The sequence below is a fragment of the Sus scrofa genome, chromosome 17, assembly GCF_054392235.1.
Source record: "Sus scrofa isolate SSC_HxYL_T2T_F1_AM1 chromosome 17, Sscrofa_HxYL_maternal_Yorkshire_Landrace_v2.0, whole genome shotgun sequence".
Classification (NCBI taxonomy): Eukaryota; Metazoa; Chordata; class Mammalia; order Artiodactyla; family Suidae; genus Sus; species Sus scrofa.
Genome location: NC_139399.1, coordinates 18,326,431 through 18,343,350, shown reverse-complemented (window position 1 = coordinate 18,343,350; position 16,920 = coordinate 18,326,431). Strand labels below are relative to the sequence as shown.

The window sequence follows — 16,920 nt, the reverse complement described above, 5'->3', positions numbered from 1 at the left end:
TCCAGGTGTGATATGTAAAAGTGTGGGTCAGTTTGTTCAAAGGCAGAATATCTGAAAGTTGAGACTCACTGTATTTTCAGCCAGTAGAAACACCCAGACTAAGGCCAGGCTTCTGAAGCTGCTGTGAATGTCTCAGTGCAAGTGACATGGGGCCTGGTCAGTGGCAGGGTCCCAAGAAGCCCCCAGGGAAGGCTAGAGCACTCAGATCAGACTGAACACTGTTCCCTAGGCCATGCTGGTTAAGCAGCTGTCGCCGGGCCTCTAGTGAGGACGGATGGCAAGCTGGTGAGTAATCACTGGCTCACTATTAATAGCTGTCTATTTTTCTGCTTAAGAAACTGTACATAACAAACCCGAGTCCTCATTTCAGGGTAGCCCTGTATTCTCAAATGCTTTTTTGTCAACTGAATAAAGCTTGGGATTAAAGAATCCTTATAGGTATTGTTATCTAGGGTTTCTTGGACTGAGTGAAACAGTCAAAATGTTGACAGGCAGGAGCTCTTGATCAGTCCCTAAAAGGCTTACTTAGATCTTACTGCGCCTAGTTTTACAAAACAGTTCTCCAAGAGCAGTGTCGTGGGATGAATCAGAATTCTCTCAAGCCAAGAGAACCTGATTTGATTTCAACTGGATGGGACATGAGAATTTGAGACAAGAAAAATACTTATGGAATTGTGGCTCAGCAGGTTGCAGACTCGATGTTGTCTCTGCGAGGATGCAGGTTCGACCCCTGGTCTCGCTCAGTGGGTTAAGGACCCGCATTGCCGTGAGCTGTGCTGAAGGTCACAGGCGCGGCTCGGATGCCAAGTTGCTGTGCCTGTGGTGTAGGCTGGCAGCTGCAGCTCTGATTTGATCCCTAGCCTGGGAACCTCCCATTTGCTGCAGGTGCAGCTGGCGGGGCGGGGTGGGGCGGGGGTGGGCAGTTGTGTAAGGATGGTGTACCACACCCTGAACCCAGAAGGGATTACTAAGCGCTTTTGAGGACATTTCTGCTCAGGATGCATTCCATGGGGAAGAAATGGAAAGATAAATGGACCAAAGGGCAGAGTCAGAGATTAGGAGAGAGAAAAGTCACCAGTCGGGGATGAAGTCACCAATGAGGAAGAAAGGCCGAAGGAAGTCTGCTCACTCAGTGAAAGTTGGCTGTGTGCCTACTATGTGCCAGTGGCTCTGAAGTCACAGGGCTTTCCAAGCAAAACAGCTGGGAAGGCCAAGAGCAGACGTGTGGAGAGAGGTTTAGCGCAGATGATGGTTTCCTGGCTAAAGCAGCCCCTGTGACTCCCGGGCAAGGTAGCAAGGCTAAGAGAAAAGTGCACATCATTCTCTCGTTCATTCTGCTGCAGTACGCAGCCAGGGCCTTCTACTTGCCAGCTGTGGGAGAAAATACGCCACGGGATCGAAGCATCTCCTTCACTCACTGCACAGTCTGGTCAACGGGCCCCAAACCCAGGAGTGAGTCCTTACCGTCAACCCCACACAGACGTTACCAGCAATCGGAGTGAGACCAAGTACCAATGGAGGAGGCCATGAGAGCAGAAGCACGCCGAGGGGAGACCCACTGTGCAGGCTGGGTCAGGGCGGTCCCCACAGAGGGGCAGGGCAAAGCTGCACCCCAGCAGAGAAGATCTGGGGTCCTGGGGAGGGGCCAGAGCAACGTTCTAGAAAGGAGCAAGCACATGGGCAAAGGCTAGTGGGGATCGAAAACGGGTTTTTGAGGTTGGGTATCGTGGGGCAGGGGAGATGGGAGGTTAAGAGGTTTGGCCTTGGGGTTGCCTGGTGGCTCAGTGGGTTAGGATCCAGTGTTGGCACTGCTGTGGTGTGGATCGCTGCTGTGGCATGGGTTCAGTCCCTGGCCCAGGAACTTTCACATGCTAAAGGCACAGCCTCTCCCCGCAAAAAAAAAAAAAAAAAAAGAAAAAAAAAAGAAAAGAGGTTTGGCCTTGATCTTTAGTGGTGGATTAGGACCCTCATGTCCTTTCAAAAGCAGGAAAGATGATTAGTGAAGTGGGAAGGAGCCCAAGTAAGTGATTTACCGTAACACTAGATTAGAGGAAGCAGTGGGGACAGAAAGGGCATGTGGAATAGACAACACGAAGGAAGGCTGCAAGGACTGGAGACTTTGTCTTTCTAGAGCCCCACCCACAGCATATGGAGGTTCCCGGGCTAGGGGTTGAATCAGAGCTGCAGCTGCCAACCTGCACCACAGCCACAGCAATGCAGGAGCCTTAACCTACTGAGCGAGGCCAGGGTTTGGACCCTCATCCTCATGGATGCTAGCCAGGTCCTCAAACCCACTGAGCCATGACGGAACTCCAGGAGTGGAGACTTCTTAAAGCAGGGGGGTGTGGAGCAGGAAGAGGGGCAGCTTCTAAGAAGAGATGAGGTTCAAAGCTGGCACCCGTGTCTGGGTAAGAACGAGGACGTCAGGAAGGGACTGGGTTTAAGGAAGATGGTAGGACTCCCATTTGGAAGTGACCTGGGGAGAGAGAGCATATAGATGGAGGTCAGGGTTGAATATGCAGACTTTGGAGGAAGCACGGTGGACAGAGATGCCCTGAGGATGGCCTGGCAGGCAGAATCTCGGAAGCGCTGGGTGGGCACACTGGGCAGGGCAAGAACAAACAGATGGCATCAGGGGCATCAGGACAAAGCTCCAGACTGAAGATGCGCTAGGGAAGATGCAAGAGGAATGAGGAGCAGCCAGGCTGGGACAGTGCAGCGGCCATTGGCAACCCTTCTGAGAATCAGAACCTAATAACGAAAATGGAGTATCTTGAGTCAGGAGGGACCCTAGGGGTTGTCACCCAGCGCAAACGCCTCCCTTAAAGTTGAGAACACACTGGCCCTTCTGGGCGTGTATGACTTTCTAGTCACATTGGTTTTCCACAAAAGCAAGGCCCTTGTCAGAGGTGGCAGAGCTGGGAAGCAAGCAAAGCCAGGACTGAAAGCAGCTGTTTTTCCTTTGATTATTACTATATTCATCGATCTGGTTATTCACACTTTCCCACATACTTTAAACACAAATAAGCTGAATTTCTGAGATCGGGTAATCATCTTTTTTTTTTTTTTGGCCACCTACTGCATATGGAGTTCCCAGTTCAGGGATCAGATCTGAGTCGCAGTTGTGGCCTGAGCCACAGCTGTGGCAACATTTGATCCCACTGTGCCAGGCCGGGGACTGAAGCTCCCAAGACGCCGCTGATCCCACTGTGCCACAGCACAACTCCAGGTAATCATCTTTTATTATAATCAATGGTGCAGTCAGAATGTAAATATTCAACAGGACAAGCAAGGAAATCCACAATTAAAGAAACACGAAGCAGAGAGCACAGGGTTCGGATTCCCCAAAGCCCTGCATTCCCTCTGACACCCTCTCTGCTCTGTAAGGTGGAAGGGCTGGATGCTCGCTAAGAGCAGCTCCAGCAGGGACAGAGGTGGTGACTCAGAAGACCAAGCACAGACAAAATGGAGCGGGGAGCTCCCGTTGTGGCTCAGCAGGTTAAGAAGCTGACCAGTATTCATAAGGATGGAGGTTTGATCCCTGGCCTCTCTCAGTGGGTTAAGAATCAGGCATTACTGTGAGCTGTGGTGTGGATCACAGACGTGGCTCGGATCTTGAGTTGCTATGGCTGTGGTGTAGGCTGGCAGCTGCAGCTCTGATTCAGCCCCTAGCCTGGGAACTTCCATATGCCACAAGTGCAGCACTAAAAAGAAAAAACAAACAAACAAAACAAATAGGGAGCTGGGTCCCTGAAGGCTTGGAGGGGTTGGCCACCGAGGTATACCAGCGGGCTGGAGGGTCAAGAAGATCAGTGCAGACCTAAGGTCCGGTAAAGCCAAGGTGACCACACACTGTCCCACCAGGCTGGCCTGGGTGTGGGTAGGTCCCCGCCCCTAAGGAAGCAGAGACCTGGGCCTCCAGAATCCATGGGCATTTGCTCATCAGCTGGTAGAAGGAAACACAAGCCAGGGTTTTCTAAAAGATGATGAGCAAGACTATTTAAATAGAGCCCACTCAGATATAAGTTCCTTGAGTTATTTTAGGGTCGTGTTCTGTGGAAGCCAGATCATTGACAGCTGCCTCTGCACCTGTCTCCAGGTCCCTTACCAGCCTAAGGGCAGTGTTCTAACAGGCCTGTCCGTCCTGGCACAGGACACGGGGGCTCACCCACGTGCTTGCCAGCTCTTCCTCTCAGGTGTACTCTGCAAGATCTTCCAGGAGAAGGCGAAGTTCCCTGGGAAAACCCAGCGTGCGTCTATGATCTTGACACTGCTTTGAGCAGGCGTCTCTGGGAATCCAGTGGCACAGGAGAGGTTAAAGGGCTGCAGGTTCAACCCAGAGGAGAAGGCCGTGGATCTGGACCCAGCAGGCCAGGGTGTGGCTCTGCTTATCTGAAGTCGCCCTGGCAGGGAACTTCAGGGCTGCTCCAACAAAGGGAATACAGGGCCAGAGCTTTGGACAAATGGGAACAAAACAGCCTCAGGAAGCGTTTCAGAACACAAACGTGTTGTGTTCGGGGAGATCCCAGAAAACCTTTTGAACCCACTCGCTGACGACAGTGCAAGAGAAATAAACTTCATGAATCTTGTACACAAAACCAGAAATGGGAATGAAAGTACAATGTAAGCTTATCAGCAAGGTCCACCGAGGCCTCCAAATGGGGAGGCGGGCAGGAGAACCGCTTTTGGGGAGGGAGTTCAGGAAGACCCCAGCCTCAGGTCACAGCCCAACTTAGGGCAACTGAGGCTTTCCAAAAGGGGCGCTCTAAACCCAAACCCTGGGCGGGAAGGACAGGAGAGAGAGGCGAGCACCTGCTGTGCTAGAATTCTGTGTCCCAGTGAGTCACTCTGCCCCCTTAACAATTCTTCAGCGGCAAGTACCTTTCCCAGGGCTGATGCTCTTAAGACTTAGGGAATAGGCCTCAGGTCACAGTGCTGACAGATGGAGGAGCTGGTATCAGTTAAGTGTCAACTTAACTATATGTGGACAGCTGTTTTCTTGGCCACACCCATGGCATGTGGAAGTTCTGGGGCCAGGGATCGAACTGGTGCTGCAGCAGCAACTAGAGCCACTAGAGTGACAACCCTGGATCCTCAACCCGCTGAGCCACGGGGGAACTCCACAGCTGTTCTTTTTTTAATAAAAAGCAGGTTCTTGTTCATTTCCTTTCGGATTTACTTTCATTCATTTGACCAATATTTACAGAGAAGCTCCTATATAAAGTTCTACAGGTCTAGATGCTGAAGACAGAGCCATGACTGAAGTCCTGGCCTTTAAGAACTAAATTCTAGTGGACTAGTACTTCAAAGCTTCATTATTCCCAAGTTGGGACCATAGAGAAGAAAGACAGGGAATCACTGACCCAAAGACAGAGCACCCAGGAGACACCTGTCTTCATTACTCTGATTTGCATGTAACACACACACACACCCCCCCACACCCCCACACCTGGAAGCTACCACAGGAAGCAACGGGAACTGGATGTAACAGGTGCCCAGACGGAGGAATACGTGACAAGCAGAGGCTCAATGAATGTCCCCAGAGTCACTTGAGGAAGTAGTTTTTGTGTGCTTGAGTCAATAAAACGACTTTCTTAATAACAATTTCCTGAATGCACACATAATCTAATGAGTGAAAACACAATACTTGAGGAAATCACACACCAAAAAAAAAAATGACTTGCAGAGATAAATGAGATAAAGGTTGCCCACAAAAAGCAAAGGAATATTCCCCAACCTACAAACCTGCCTGCAATCCAACTCAACAGAGGCTAAACCGATGACATGGCCACTGGGGCAAATGACAAAATCAGCACCACAGGGATGGGCCAGCGGGGGCAAGGTGTCAAGAGAACAGGGGGGATTCTTGGTCTACGGACAGGACCTGCTGGGGCTCAGAGGGGGGGTGCCTCCCATATACCCATATGAGGGAAGCAGTCCGGCTGGCAGTGGATGCCCATGCTGGTCACACAAAACTGGTAGAATCTTTTCATGCTGCACCCCTGAAACTTACATATGTTATACGTGAATTTTACCTCAACCGAGCTGGAAAAAAATAAAACCCAAACCGGTGCAATGCCTGTATGCCTTCACTATGAACCCTATCCACAGACCAGAGACACGGGGTGGAGAGGGAGAGGTCCTTTTTGTTTGCTTGTTTTGTTTTTTAGGGTCACACCCACAGCATGTGGAAGTTCCCAGGCTAGGGGTCGAATCGGAGCTGTAGTTGCTGGCCTACACCACAGCCACAGCAACTCAAGATCCGAGCCACGTCTGTGACCCACACCACAGCTCATGGCAACGCCAGATCCTTAACCCACTGAGTGAGGCCAGGGATCAAACCCGCATCCTCATGGATACTAGTCAGATTCGTTTCCGCTGCACCACAATGGAAACTCTGAGAGGGCCCTTTCGATGTCAGACCCTTAGGAGCCTAATCCTAAGCGTGTTAGCGCTCCACTCCCCCCTTCACTGCCTTCTTGCCCAGAGTGATGAAGAGGCAGACCCACCGAGCAGGGCAGGAGCCACGAGGACCAGGGGCCCCACTCCGCCCCAGGTCCAGCCTCTGCAAACACAGCTTTACAGACACAGAGAGACAGCCACCGCCAGCAACCTGGGTGAAGGGTGTGTGTGTTCCACTGCTCTTCCAACTTCCCTATACACGTGACATTTTTCTAAAGAGAAAGTTGGAACACACAAAAAGGAAAAAATACAGTTTCAAAGAGGTTGTGATGGGAAAAGGGGTGAAAAGGGTATCACACTCCCAGATCTGGGGGCGAATGCTCATCAGGAACTCTGGGGAACTCCAATCTTAACACCAACCATTAAATTTTCTTTTCTTCTTCTTCTTCTTTTTTTTTTTTTTCCCCCAGGGCCACACCTGCAGCACATGGAAGTTCCCGGGCTAGGTAGGGGTTGAATTGGAGCTGCAGCTGCCAGCCTACGCCACAGTCACAGCAACATCAGAACTAAGCCGTGTCTGCCACCCATACTGTAGCTCATGGCAATGCCGGGTCCTTAACCCATTGAGCGAGGCCAGGGATCGAACCTGTGTCTTCATGGATACTAGTCAGGTTCTTAACCCGCTGAACCACAACATGAACTCAACTCCAACCTTAGAGCTCAGATTCCTACCCTGCACCAACAACCCTGAAGATTTACCAACAGAAAGCAGGTGCTAGGGTCGGGGAGGTGGCATCTGACCCCTGCAGGTTGAGGTCAGCCTCCCTCCCTCTCCCCAAGGTACTTGGGCCACCAGCTGGGCCTTCTCAGAGGGCCCCCGACACTCTCCTCAGAGGTGACCGTCGGCATCCAAGGGTTAAACAAGGTTTGTTTTCCTCAGGCCTGTGGCTGGCAAAAGAACTGCCCGTGGGGAAGTGGAAAAACTCGCTGCCAAGCAATGAAATTCACTCAAATGACAAGCTACTCCCGTTGCCGGTGCTGGCCGTTCCGGGAAAGTAGGGAGTGGAGCTTTTTAATGGGAAAGGAAATCTGTTGTTCTACATTCATCCTAATTCAGTTTGTGACTCGGTCCGGAAGGAAGGGAAACCTATTTGAGTTTAGCGCCTGCCAGACTAGGCCCTGTTGATCCCTGCCAACCCCACCTCTGCAAAGGTCAGAGGGCCAGTCATCCCCCCCGCCCCCGCCCCCGCTCCAGCCACCAGCTGCGACTTACCGATGTCACTCAGCAAGGTGAGGATGGCTCCTTCCCGCAGGCCACAACAGTTCTCGAACTGATTCAAGTACTGTCAAGAGGGGACAAAGGTGTCAGAGTGAGGGGTCACCAGCCACCAGGACACCAGCCAGTGCCTTTCACCAGCCGAGGCCATCTGAGTGCGGCCTGGGCCCTGGGTCTTGGGCACCTGGGCGCATAGGCAGCTGGCTGGCAGGACAGGCGGGTCAGCCCAGGCGGGGCAGGAGGAAGCAGGTCTGAGAGCTTCTGGAAATGCTTGTGGGCGCACACTGCCCTGAGTTACTCTAAGAAGGGGCCCTTCTCAGCTGTGCTGTGGGCCTGAGGGAGGCAGGCCTGCCCGTGTGAGCTCAGTCCTGGCTGGGCCAGTGCCCCCGGGAGCCCACAGGAGCCACCCAACACCTCTGCCGACCCCTTCCCCGATGTGGACCAGGCAGCGGGTACCAGGCAGAGCTGCACGGACGGGCTCAGGGAAGCCGCCGTGTCTCGCTTCACCTCCCTCCCCGACACCTCCAAGGCAAGCGCCAGTGGCATTTCTGTTTCCCAGGCAAGGAAGCTGGGCAGGAGTGGTCCAGCCATCCCTCTGCTCTACAGCCGCTCTGGGGCATGGCCCTACAATGCGTGTCCAGTGTCCATCTGAAGCTCATATCCAAACACAGCCCCTGTGCCTTCCTGGCCCTGGCAGCTTTTTTTTTTTTTTTTTTTTTTCCTGTTTCTTAAGGACCACACCTGCAGCATATGGAAGTTCCTGGGCTAGGGGCTGAATCGGAGCTGCAGCTGCCAGCAACACGGAACCCAAGCACCTGTGATCTACACTGCAGCTCCCGGCAATGCCAGATCCTTCAACCACTGAGTGAGGCCAGGGATTGAACCTGCATCCTCACAGATACTAGCTGGGTTTATAACCCACTGAGCCACAACGGGAACTCCCCTAGCAGCTTATCAAGGAGCTCAATTCTGCTGCTGGAAGCCAGCTTCAAGTTCAGAAAAGAAACTCCCCACTGAAGTGGGCCGACGTACTAACACCCACACCCGGGCTTGTGTGCGAGCTGTTCCCTGCGCCAGGCACTCACACCTCACTCCTTCACCCGGCTCACGTGCTGGCCAAGCGTGTCTCTCCAGACCAGGAGTATAGGTTCTGAACTTTCTGGACGAGGGAATAATGGGCGACCTCACTTGGAAGACAAAGAGGACAGATCTCCAGCGCCCAGGGCACCAGTGCCCTCACCCCGGGTCCCTCCAGTGGCCACGTGGACAGAGGCCCCAAGAGGGTACCATTGCTGCCTGCCCTCCCACCCCTGTCCTCATCATCCTGTACCCTGTGCCACGGCAACCATGCCAAAGTCTGGATCAGCCTCTTCCCTGGCGGGCTGGCTCCGAGATAACGTCTGAAACCCTCTGCCTCCGTAATCTGACGCCAGCCCACCCACCTCCCACACTGTCCTCTGACAACTGTCGTTGCAACTACAATGACACAGCTTCATGTCCCTAAATAGCTACAGTTAGTAATCGGATGGCTGTCATAGGTCAGAAAAATAAAGGAGAATCGAAGTGCTGTCAGGTTCCCCATTTCTCGGCTCTTATCAGGCCTGGCCTGTGGGTTGAGCCGGTGACCGGTGACCCTGCTCACATCCTGCCTGACGCTCCCCAGACTTGCCCACCTCCCGGGGCGGAAGGGCCACCCACGCTGATGAGCCCTCATGGAAAGTTTCCTTTAGAAAAAGAGGGCGGAAGGGGCCAGAAGAGTAATGGGAGCAGCACAGGACTCTGGGTCCGGGAAACTTGTTAGGATGGAAGAAACGCCCAGCTATCCGGACCCCCACCCCCTCCCCCAATCTTGAGAACGTCCTTCTGGAGTGAAAGGCGAGGGCAGACAGAGGATAGGGCAACCTCTTTTCAGGACAAAACCAACTTGTGCCCAGAGCTTTCCAACTTGTCCCTTGTGCTCTGAGGCACGATTCCTTTCACAGACAGGGAGGGGCTGCAGTTGGTTCCACACAGGCGGTCCCCTAGCTCTGTCACTGCAGCCATGAGGCCCAGGGAACCACCCTTCACGGGGATCCTATTTTTTTTTTTTTTTTTTTTTTCTTTTTTGGACACCCTGCTGCAGATGGAGTTACGAGGCCAGGGATCAGATTTGAGCTGTAGTTGTAACCTAAGCTGAAGCTGCACCGGGATCCTTAACCCACTGTGTTGGGCCAGGGATGGAACCCGTGTCCCAGCATTGAAAAGACACTGCTGGAGTTTGCATCGTGGCACATCGGAAATGAATCTGACTAGGAACCATGAGGTTGTGATCCCTAGTCTCGCTCAGCAGGTCAAGGATCTGGCGCTACCATAAGCTGTGGTGTAGGTCACAGATGTGGCTCAGATCTGGCGTTGCTGTAGCTGTGGTGTAGGCTGGAGGCTACAGCTCCGATTAGACCCCTAGCTGGGAACGTCCATATGCCTGTGGGTGTGGCCCTAAAAAGACAAAAAGACAAAAAAAAAAAAAAAAAAAAAAAAAAGCACTTCCAATACCATTGTGTCACAGTGGGAGCTCTCCTATCTCTTTTATTTTTTTTCTTTTTTTATTAGGGCCACACCTGCAGCATATGGAGGTTCCCAGGCTAGGGGTAGAATTGGAGCTGTAGCTGCCAGTCTACACCACAGCCACAGCAAGGCCAGATCTGAGGGGCATCTGTGACCTACACCACAGCTCATAGCAACTCCAGATCCTTAACCCACTGAGTGAGGCCAGAGATCAAACCTGTACCCTCATGGATGCTAGTGAGATTCGTTTCCACTGAGCCACGATAGGAGCTCCCTCCCCTATCTCTTTTACCAAGGCCACAGAGCTGCTGAAAATCACATGAGGTTACATGTAAGAGCAGGTGGGGATCCTGTAAGCTCCAGTATCAATGGGGAGGTGGACATGCCACCGTCCCTCAGCGCCCCCTGCAGGGTGTGTTCTGGTAAAGAGACGTGGACGGGGTGGGAGGAAGAGAACAAGGTCCAGAAGCTGAGTCAGCGGCGGCTCTGGAGCGCCAGCCTGGCTCACAGGTGGCTCAGCCAGTCCCTTCCTGTCCCACTGTGTGACCCTGAGTGGCCACATCTGGGAGAAAGTGTCCTGATGGGGATGGCAGCCAGGCCGACACTGCAGGACTCGAGCGGCTCTGACAACCCGAGGGAGGAAGGTGTTTGGACTCACGATCTGAGGGTTTTGGCCTCATCACTATAGAGCCAGTGCGTGGGGTGCACAGCAAGTCCCACCCCAAGTTCCTGTAGGGCTGAGCCTGGCACCCAGGCTACTGGCCCTGGGCCCCGTGGCTCCCCAGCTCCCTGCAGGGCCCTGCAGGCTCACCTTGCGCAGATCCCCGCCCTGGCAGTACTCCATGGCCAGAAGGGGCAAGTCGTTGGGAGCCAGGTTCTGCATCCCCTCAGGGACATCCCGGGCGGCCACCACATTGGGGTGGTTCAGCCTAGGAAGGAAGAGAGGCAGTGAGGCAGGGACCAGGCTCAAGCCCACACCCCGTCATCTGCGTCCTGAGAAGCTCGCCTGACACCACAGCTTGGAGCAGCCAAAGGCCCTGGAGAGCGGGCAGTGGGGGAGAGGGCGGAACCTGCCACTCACCTGGGGCCACCAGCCAGCACCCACCAGCATCCACCCAGCACCCACCCCCGGGGCTATGAGTGCCAAGTGCACAATGTAGTTTTCTTCAGGGGGCCCCTCGGCAAGTCCTCCCTGCACTTCCAAACTGCTTCTGGAAGCAGAGAAAGTGCAGGACTTCCAATCTCATGCCATTGGGTGGGGATGGGGTGTGTGTCTATGTGTGCAATGTGTGTACGTGGTGTGTCTGGTCTGTGTGTGTGCTATGGTATGTGTATATGTGGTGTGTGTGTGTATGTGCGTGTGGTGTGTGTGTGTGGTATGTGGTGTGTCTGTGTCTGTGGTGTGTATACGTGGGATGTGTGGTATGTGTGTGTATTTGTGTGTGGAGGGTGGTGTGTATGTCTGTGTGGGGGTGTGTGTGCTGTGTTTGAGTGTGTATGTGGGGTGTGAGGTGTGTGTGTGCGCACGTGCACATGCAAACAAGGCGATGCCTCCCTTTCCCCAGAGGTTGGTGATGGAGCCCCCATTTGAGGGCCTGTCTGGGTTGCAGGTTTCCCCACATTCCTTCCCGGCTGGGAGGGGGGCATCCGCCTGGTGGCCAGCAGCCAGGTCCCCACCCTGGAGGGAGAGATCCCAGCAACAGGTTCACAGCAGTGGACTCATGTTTATCACCTCAGAACTGGAAATATGGACAGAAAAAGGATTTTTGCTGACAAAGGAAAATGTGCCATGATGATGGCTGCTTTAAATAATTTAATATAGCAAATAAAACACACCAAGAGCCCCGTGATGGGGGGGGATGGCCACTCCTCCAGAAGTCACCCATCTGGGCTGTCTGGCTGCTATCCTAACCGAGGGGCTGGGACTCAGGACTCTTGTCCAGACTCCAGATGCTCAAGCTCAGCGGGCTCCTATGGCAGTCACTGCAACATCCCAGAGTCCCTTCCCACCCCACCCCACCCCCCGCAGTCCCCCCAGCCCCAAGGCTCACCTCCTCATGATCTGGATCTCCAGGCACCAGCGCTCACGGTTCCGGGGACTGAGCTCCTGCCGGCACTGCTTGATAGCGATCTGCTCGCCCGTTTCCTGCAGAGATGACACACTGGGGGGGTCAGACCCCAAACTGTCTCGCTAGGGCCCAAAGCACGGGCCAGGCTCCCGAGGTCCTGAGTCACCTCCAACCCATCATGTGGGTCCCCACCAGCCCCAGCTCTTGGCCTGCCCTCTCCCTTGAGTCTCTAATCACTCCGGAGTCCACATGGGGTGGGGGTGGGGGTCTGCTGGACTTGACCTCCGACCCCATGCAAATGGCCCCTCTGTGCACTTGGCCCTCACTTCACATTCCCCCCTCTGGGGGAGTCTGTCTGCAGGAAGAACGTAAGCTGGCCTGGGAGACGGAACACAGGCTGCTTCAAATCCCAGTGCAGCCTTTTCCCAGTTCTGTGACCTTGGGTGGACCACTTGGTCTGGCTCAGTTTCTTCATCTGTAAAATGGGGAACATCAACACCCGACTCTCAGGGCTGTCAGGAGGCTGGGCCCAAGCAACGTTCGGCCCTTAGCGGGTGTTCAGTAACACGTGTCATGCAGGGACTCCTGGCATTTAGGGTCCTTTGGGGCTGGGCTCTGACCCGCCTCTTCACCACAGTCCTGCGACCCCACCCCAGGCATCCAATGCCGAGGCCAGGCCACCCATCTGGTTCCAAGCACTCTGGCCTCTGCTCTGGCTCCTACCCTTCTCTCTAAACAGGTGATGCCTCAGTGCATGACCTTACCTGTAGGGTCAGAGGGTTCCTGCCTCTTTTTTCTGTTAAACTACAGGCCTGCACAACCTGGTGTGTTTAGCCTCCAATGCGGTACCTGGCACAGTCCCCTCCATGGCAGGTGAGCGGGAGAGAAGGCAAGGAACACAATTCTCCTGAGTGACAGGCTGCCTGGGTCCAGGGTCAACTCTTTCCTCCTCTCAATGTCCACAAGGAACCTGGGAGCCCTGGGACAGACTCAAGGGAGGGCCCTGAGGCAGCAGCGTAGGTGGCAGGGCAAATGCTCAGCCACTGATCCTGAGCCCATTGGGTCCCTACAATGGCCAAGGGATAGCACCTGCTGTGGCTGTGGCTCTGGGGGCAGCAACGTGGGCACTGGCCCCACTATCAGCAAGCAAGCCGGCCTTGACTCCCTGTCCCCATCCTGCGGCAAGAAGCCCCCAGCAGCCCACAATCCACAAGCACCGAGGCAACCCAGGGCCTGCAGGATGGGTGGAGGATAAATCCAACAAGAAAAGGTCTCATTCAAGCAATACTACAAAGCCACAGTCATCAAAACAGTGTGGTACTGGTATCAAAACAGAAAGACCAATGGAACAGAATAGAGGTCCCAGAAATAAACCCTGACACCTATGGTCAATTCATCTTTGACAAGGGAGGCAAGAACATAAAATGGGAAAAAGAAAGTCTATTCAGCAAGCATTGCTGGGAAACCTGGACAGCTGCATGCAAAGCAATAAAACTAGAACACACCTTCACACCATGCACAAAAATAAACTCAAAATGGCTGAAAGACTTAAATATAAGACAGGACACCATCAAACTCCTAGAAGAAAACATAGGCAAAACACTCTCTGACATCAACATCATGAATATTTTCTCAGGTCAGTCTCCCAAAGCAATAGAAATTAGAGCAAAAATAAACCCATGGGACCTCATCAAACTGAAAAGCTTTTGCACAGCAAAGGAAACCAAAAAGAAAACAAAAAGACAACTTTCAGAATGGGAGAAAATGGTTTCAAATGATGCAACCGACAAGGGCTTAATCTCTAGAATATATAAACAACTTATACAACCCAACAGCAAAAAAACCAATCAATCAATGGAAAAATGGGCAAAAGACCTGAATAGACATTTCTCCAAAGAAGATATACAGATGGCCAGCAAACACATGAAAAAATGCTCAACATCGTTGATTATAAGAGAAATGCAAATCAAAACTACCATGAGATACCACCTCACACCAGTCAGAATGGCCATCATTAATAAATCCACAAATAACAAGTGCTGGAGGGGCTGTGGAGAAAAGGGAACCCTCCTGCACTGTTGGTGGGAATGTAAACTGGTACAGCCACTATGGAGAACAGTCTGGAGATACCTTAGAAATCTATACATAGAACTTCCATACGACCCCGCAATCCCACTCTTGGGCATCTATCCGGACAAAACTCTACTTAAAAGAGACACATGCACCCGCATGTTCATTGCAGCACTATTCACAATAGCCAGGACGTGGAAACAACCCAAATGTCCATCAACAGAGGACTGGATTCGGAAGATGTGGTATATATACACAATGGAATACTACTCAGCCATAAAAAAGAATGACATAATGCCATTTGCAGCAACATGGATGGAGCTAGAGAATTTCATACTGAGTGAAATGAGCCAGAAAGACAAAGACAAGTACCATATGATATCACTTAGAACTGGAATCTGATATCCAGCACAAATGAACATCTCCTCAGAAAAGAAAATCATGGACTTGGAGAAAAGACTTGTGGCTGCCCGAAGGGAGGGGGAGGAAGTGGGAGGGATCGGGAGCTTGGGCTTATCAGACACAACTTACAATAGATTTACAAGGAGATCCTGCTGAGTAGCATTGAGAACTTTGTCTAGATACTCATGTTGCAACAGAACAAAGGGTGGGGAGAAAAATGAAAAAAATGTAATTGTAATGTATACATGTAAGGATAACTTGATCCCCTTGCTGTACAGTGGGAAAATAAAAAATAAAAAAAATTAAAAAAGAAAAGGTCTCAGAACGGAACTCAAATTCCACTGGTGCCCACCTGAAAGAGGGACATCCTAGAGGCCCTGGAGGGCCGTTCTCTGCTTATGACATAAAACTCGTGCTGTAAGGAATCCTAAGTCCTGTAGTGCAGGAATTCATCAGGACAGAATGGGACCTAACAGAGGCATGTGAGGACCTGGCGAGGCCCCTGAGTGCATGTGCTTCCTCAGGGCAGCTGACCTGCGGTCCAGCAGGCTGGCCACGATCCCTGTGGAACAAGGACCCACCCAGGAGGGAAAGGAAAAAGGGCATCCCAGACAGAGTAGATGGTGTCCACTAAGACCCCTGACTCACTGGTCAACAGACCCATCCCTGAAACCAACGTATAAGGACGGAAGCTTCAGGAATAAGAGGGAAGCATCTTTTGACTGACAGCTCCAAGGCCTGAAACAGGCACATCCAACACCTCCAGGGCATGCTCGAGTGGCTTTTAACATATCCCCATATTGCCATGGTTGAGCCCTCCATTGTGTAGTTACATCACATGCTTTCTTTTCTCCCCTCGCCTCCCCTCCCCTCCTCTTCCTTCCTCTCCTCTCTCTCTCTCTCTCTCTCATTCTCTTGCTTTCTTGCACCTTCAGCAGATGGATGTTCCCAGGCTAGGCAGGGGTCGAATCGGAGCTATAGCTGCCAGCCACAGCAACTCAGGATCTGAGCTGCATCTGCGATCCACACCATAGCTGATGGCAACGCTGGATCCTTAACCCATTGAGCAAGACCAGGGATCAAACCCGCATCCTCATGGATACTAGGTTCAATATCACTGAGCCACAACGGGAACTCCTCTATTCTTTTCTGCCACACCTGTGGCATGCAGAAGTTCCCAGGCCAGGGATTGAACCCATGCCATAGCAGTGACCCAAGCCACTGCAGTGCCAACTCCAGATCCTTAAATCTGCTGTGACACCAGGGAACCCCGTGTCAACTTTTAACAGCTCAGATACAATCCATCCATTTAAAGCAGACACTTTAAGGGTCTGGGGTACATTCAGAGCAATATGGTCAAAGCCACAATCGATTTTATTTTATTTTATTATTTATTTATTTTTCTTTTTAGCGCCACAACTGTGGCCTATGGAAGGTCCTAAGCTAGGGGTTGAATTGGAGCTGCAGCTGCTGGCCTATGCCACAACCATGGCAGCAATGGATCCAAGCTGCATCTGCGACTTACACCACAGCTGGATCCTTAACCCACTGAGCGAGGCCAGAGATGGAACCTGCATCCTCACAGACACTATGGCAGATTCTTAACCCATTGAGCCACAAAAGGAACTCCCAAAGCCAGAATCAAATTGAGAAGATGTTCACCACCCCCTAAAGAAACCCCACCTACATTAGCTGTACCTCCCCATTTCCCCCGAAATCCCCTACCCCTAGGCAACCAGCAATCTACTTTCTGTCTCTACAGACTCAGCTGTTCTGGACATTTCATACAAATGTGATTGTATAAGAAGTGGTCTTTGTTTTTTCGGTTTTGTTTTTTTTTTTTTTTTTTTGCTTTTTAGGGCTGCACCTGTAGCACACAGAAGTTCCCAAACTAGGGGTCAAATCAGAGCTACAGCTGATGGCCTACACCACAGCCACTCAAACGCCAGATCGGAGCCATATCTGCGACCTACACCACAGCTCATGGTAACGTTGGGTCCTTAACCTAATGAGAGGGGCTCGCTGCCCTTGATTAAGAAACAGGCGCCCTCCCTTGCGAAGTCTGAGCTCCAAAAACCTAGAAAGGGAGAGTCTTGTTAAGTCTCAACCTGGATCCTGCCCTCTTTCACCCAGCACAGCATCCCTGAGGCCCCCTGG

At 52.3% G+C, this 16,920-nt stretch overlaps 1 protein-coding gene across 6 annotated transcripts in view; it reads right to left on the bottom strand.

Moving 5' to 3' along the window:
- The window catches only part of IKBKB (inhibitor of nuclear factor kappa B kinase subunit beta), a 59,449-nt gene that overhangs the window by 31,831 nt on the left and 10,698 nt on the right, over positions 1-16,920 (bottom strand). For 5 of the 6 annotated variants that reach the window (XR_014831684.1, XM_021077170.2, XM_085002512.1 and 2 more), the window contains 3 exon segments: positions 12,274-12,368; positions 11,034-11,151; positions 7,676-7,745 (listed from right to left, as the gene is read on the bottom strand). Coding sequence is in view for 5 of the 6 variants with exons in the window: in XM_021077170.2 (XP_020932829.2) it covers positions 7,676-7,745; positions 11,034-11,151; positions 12,274-12,368 (283 nt within the window). In the remaining variant the exon portion in view is untranslated. 6 annotated transcript variants of the gene reach the window in all.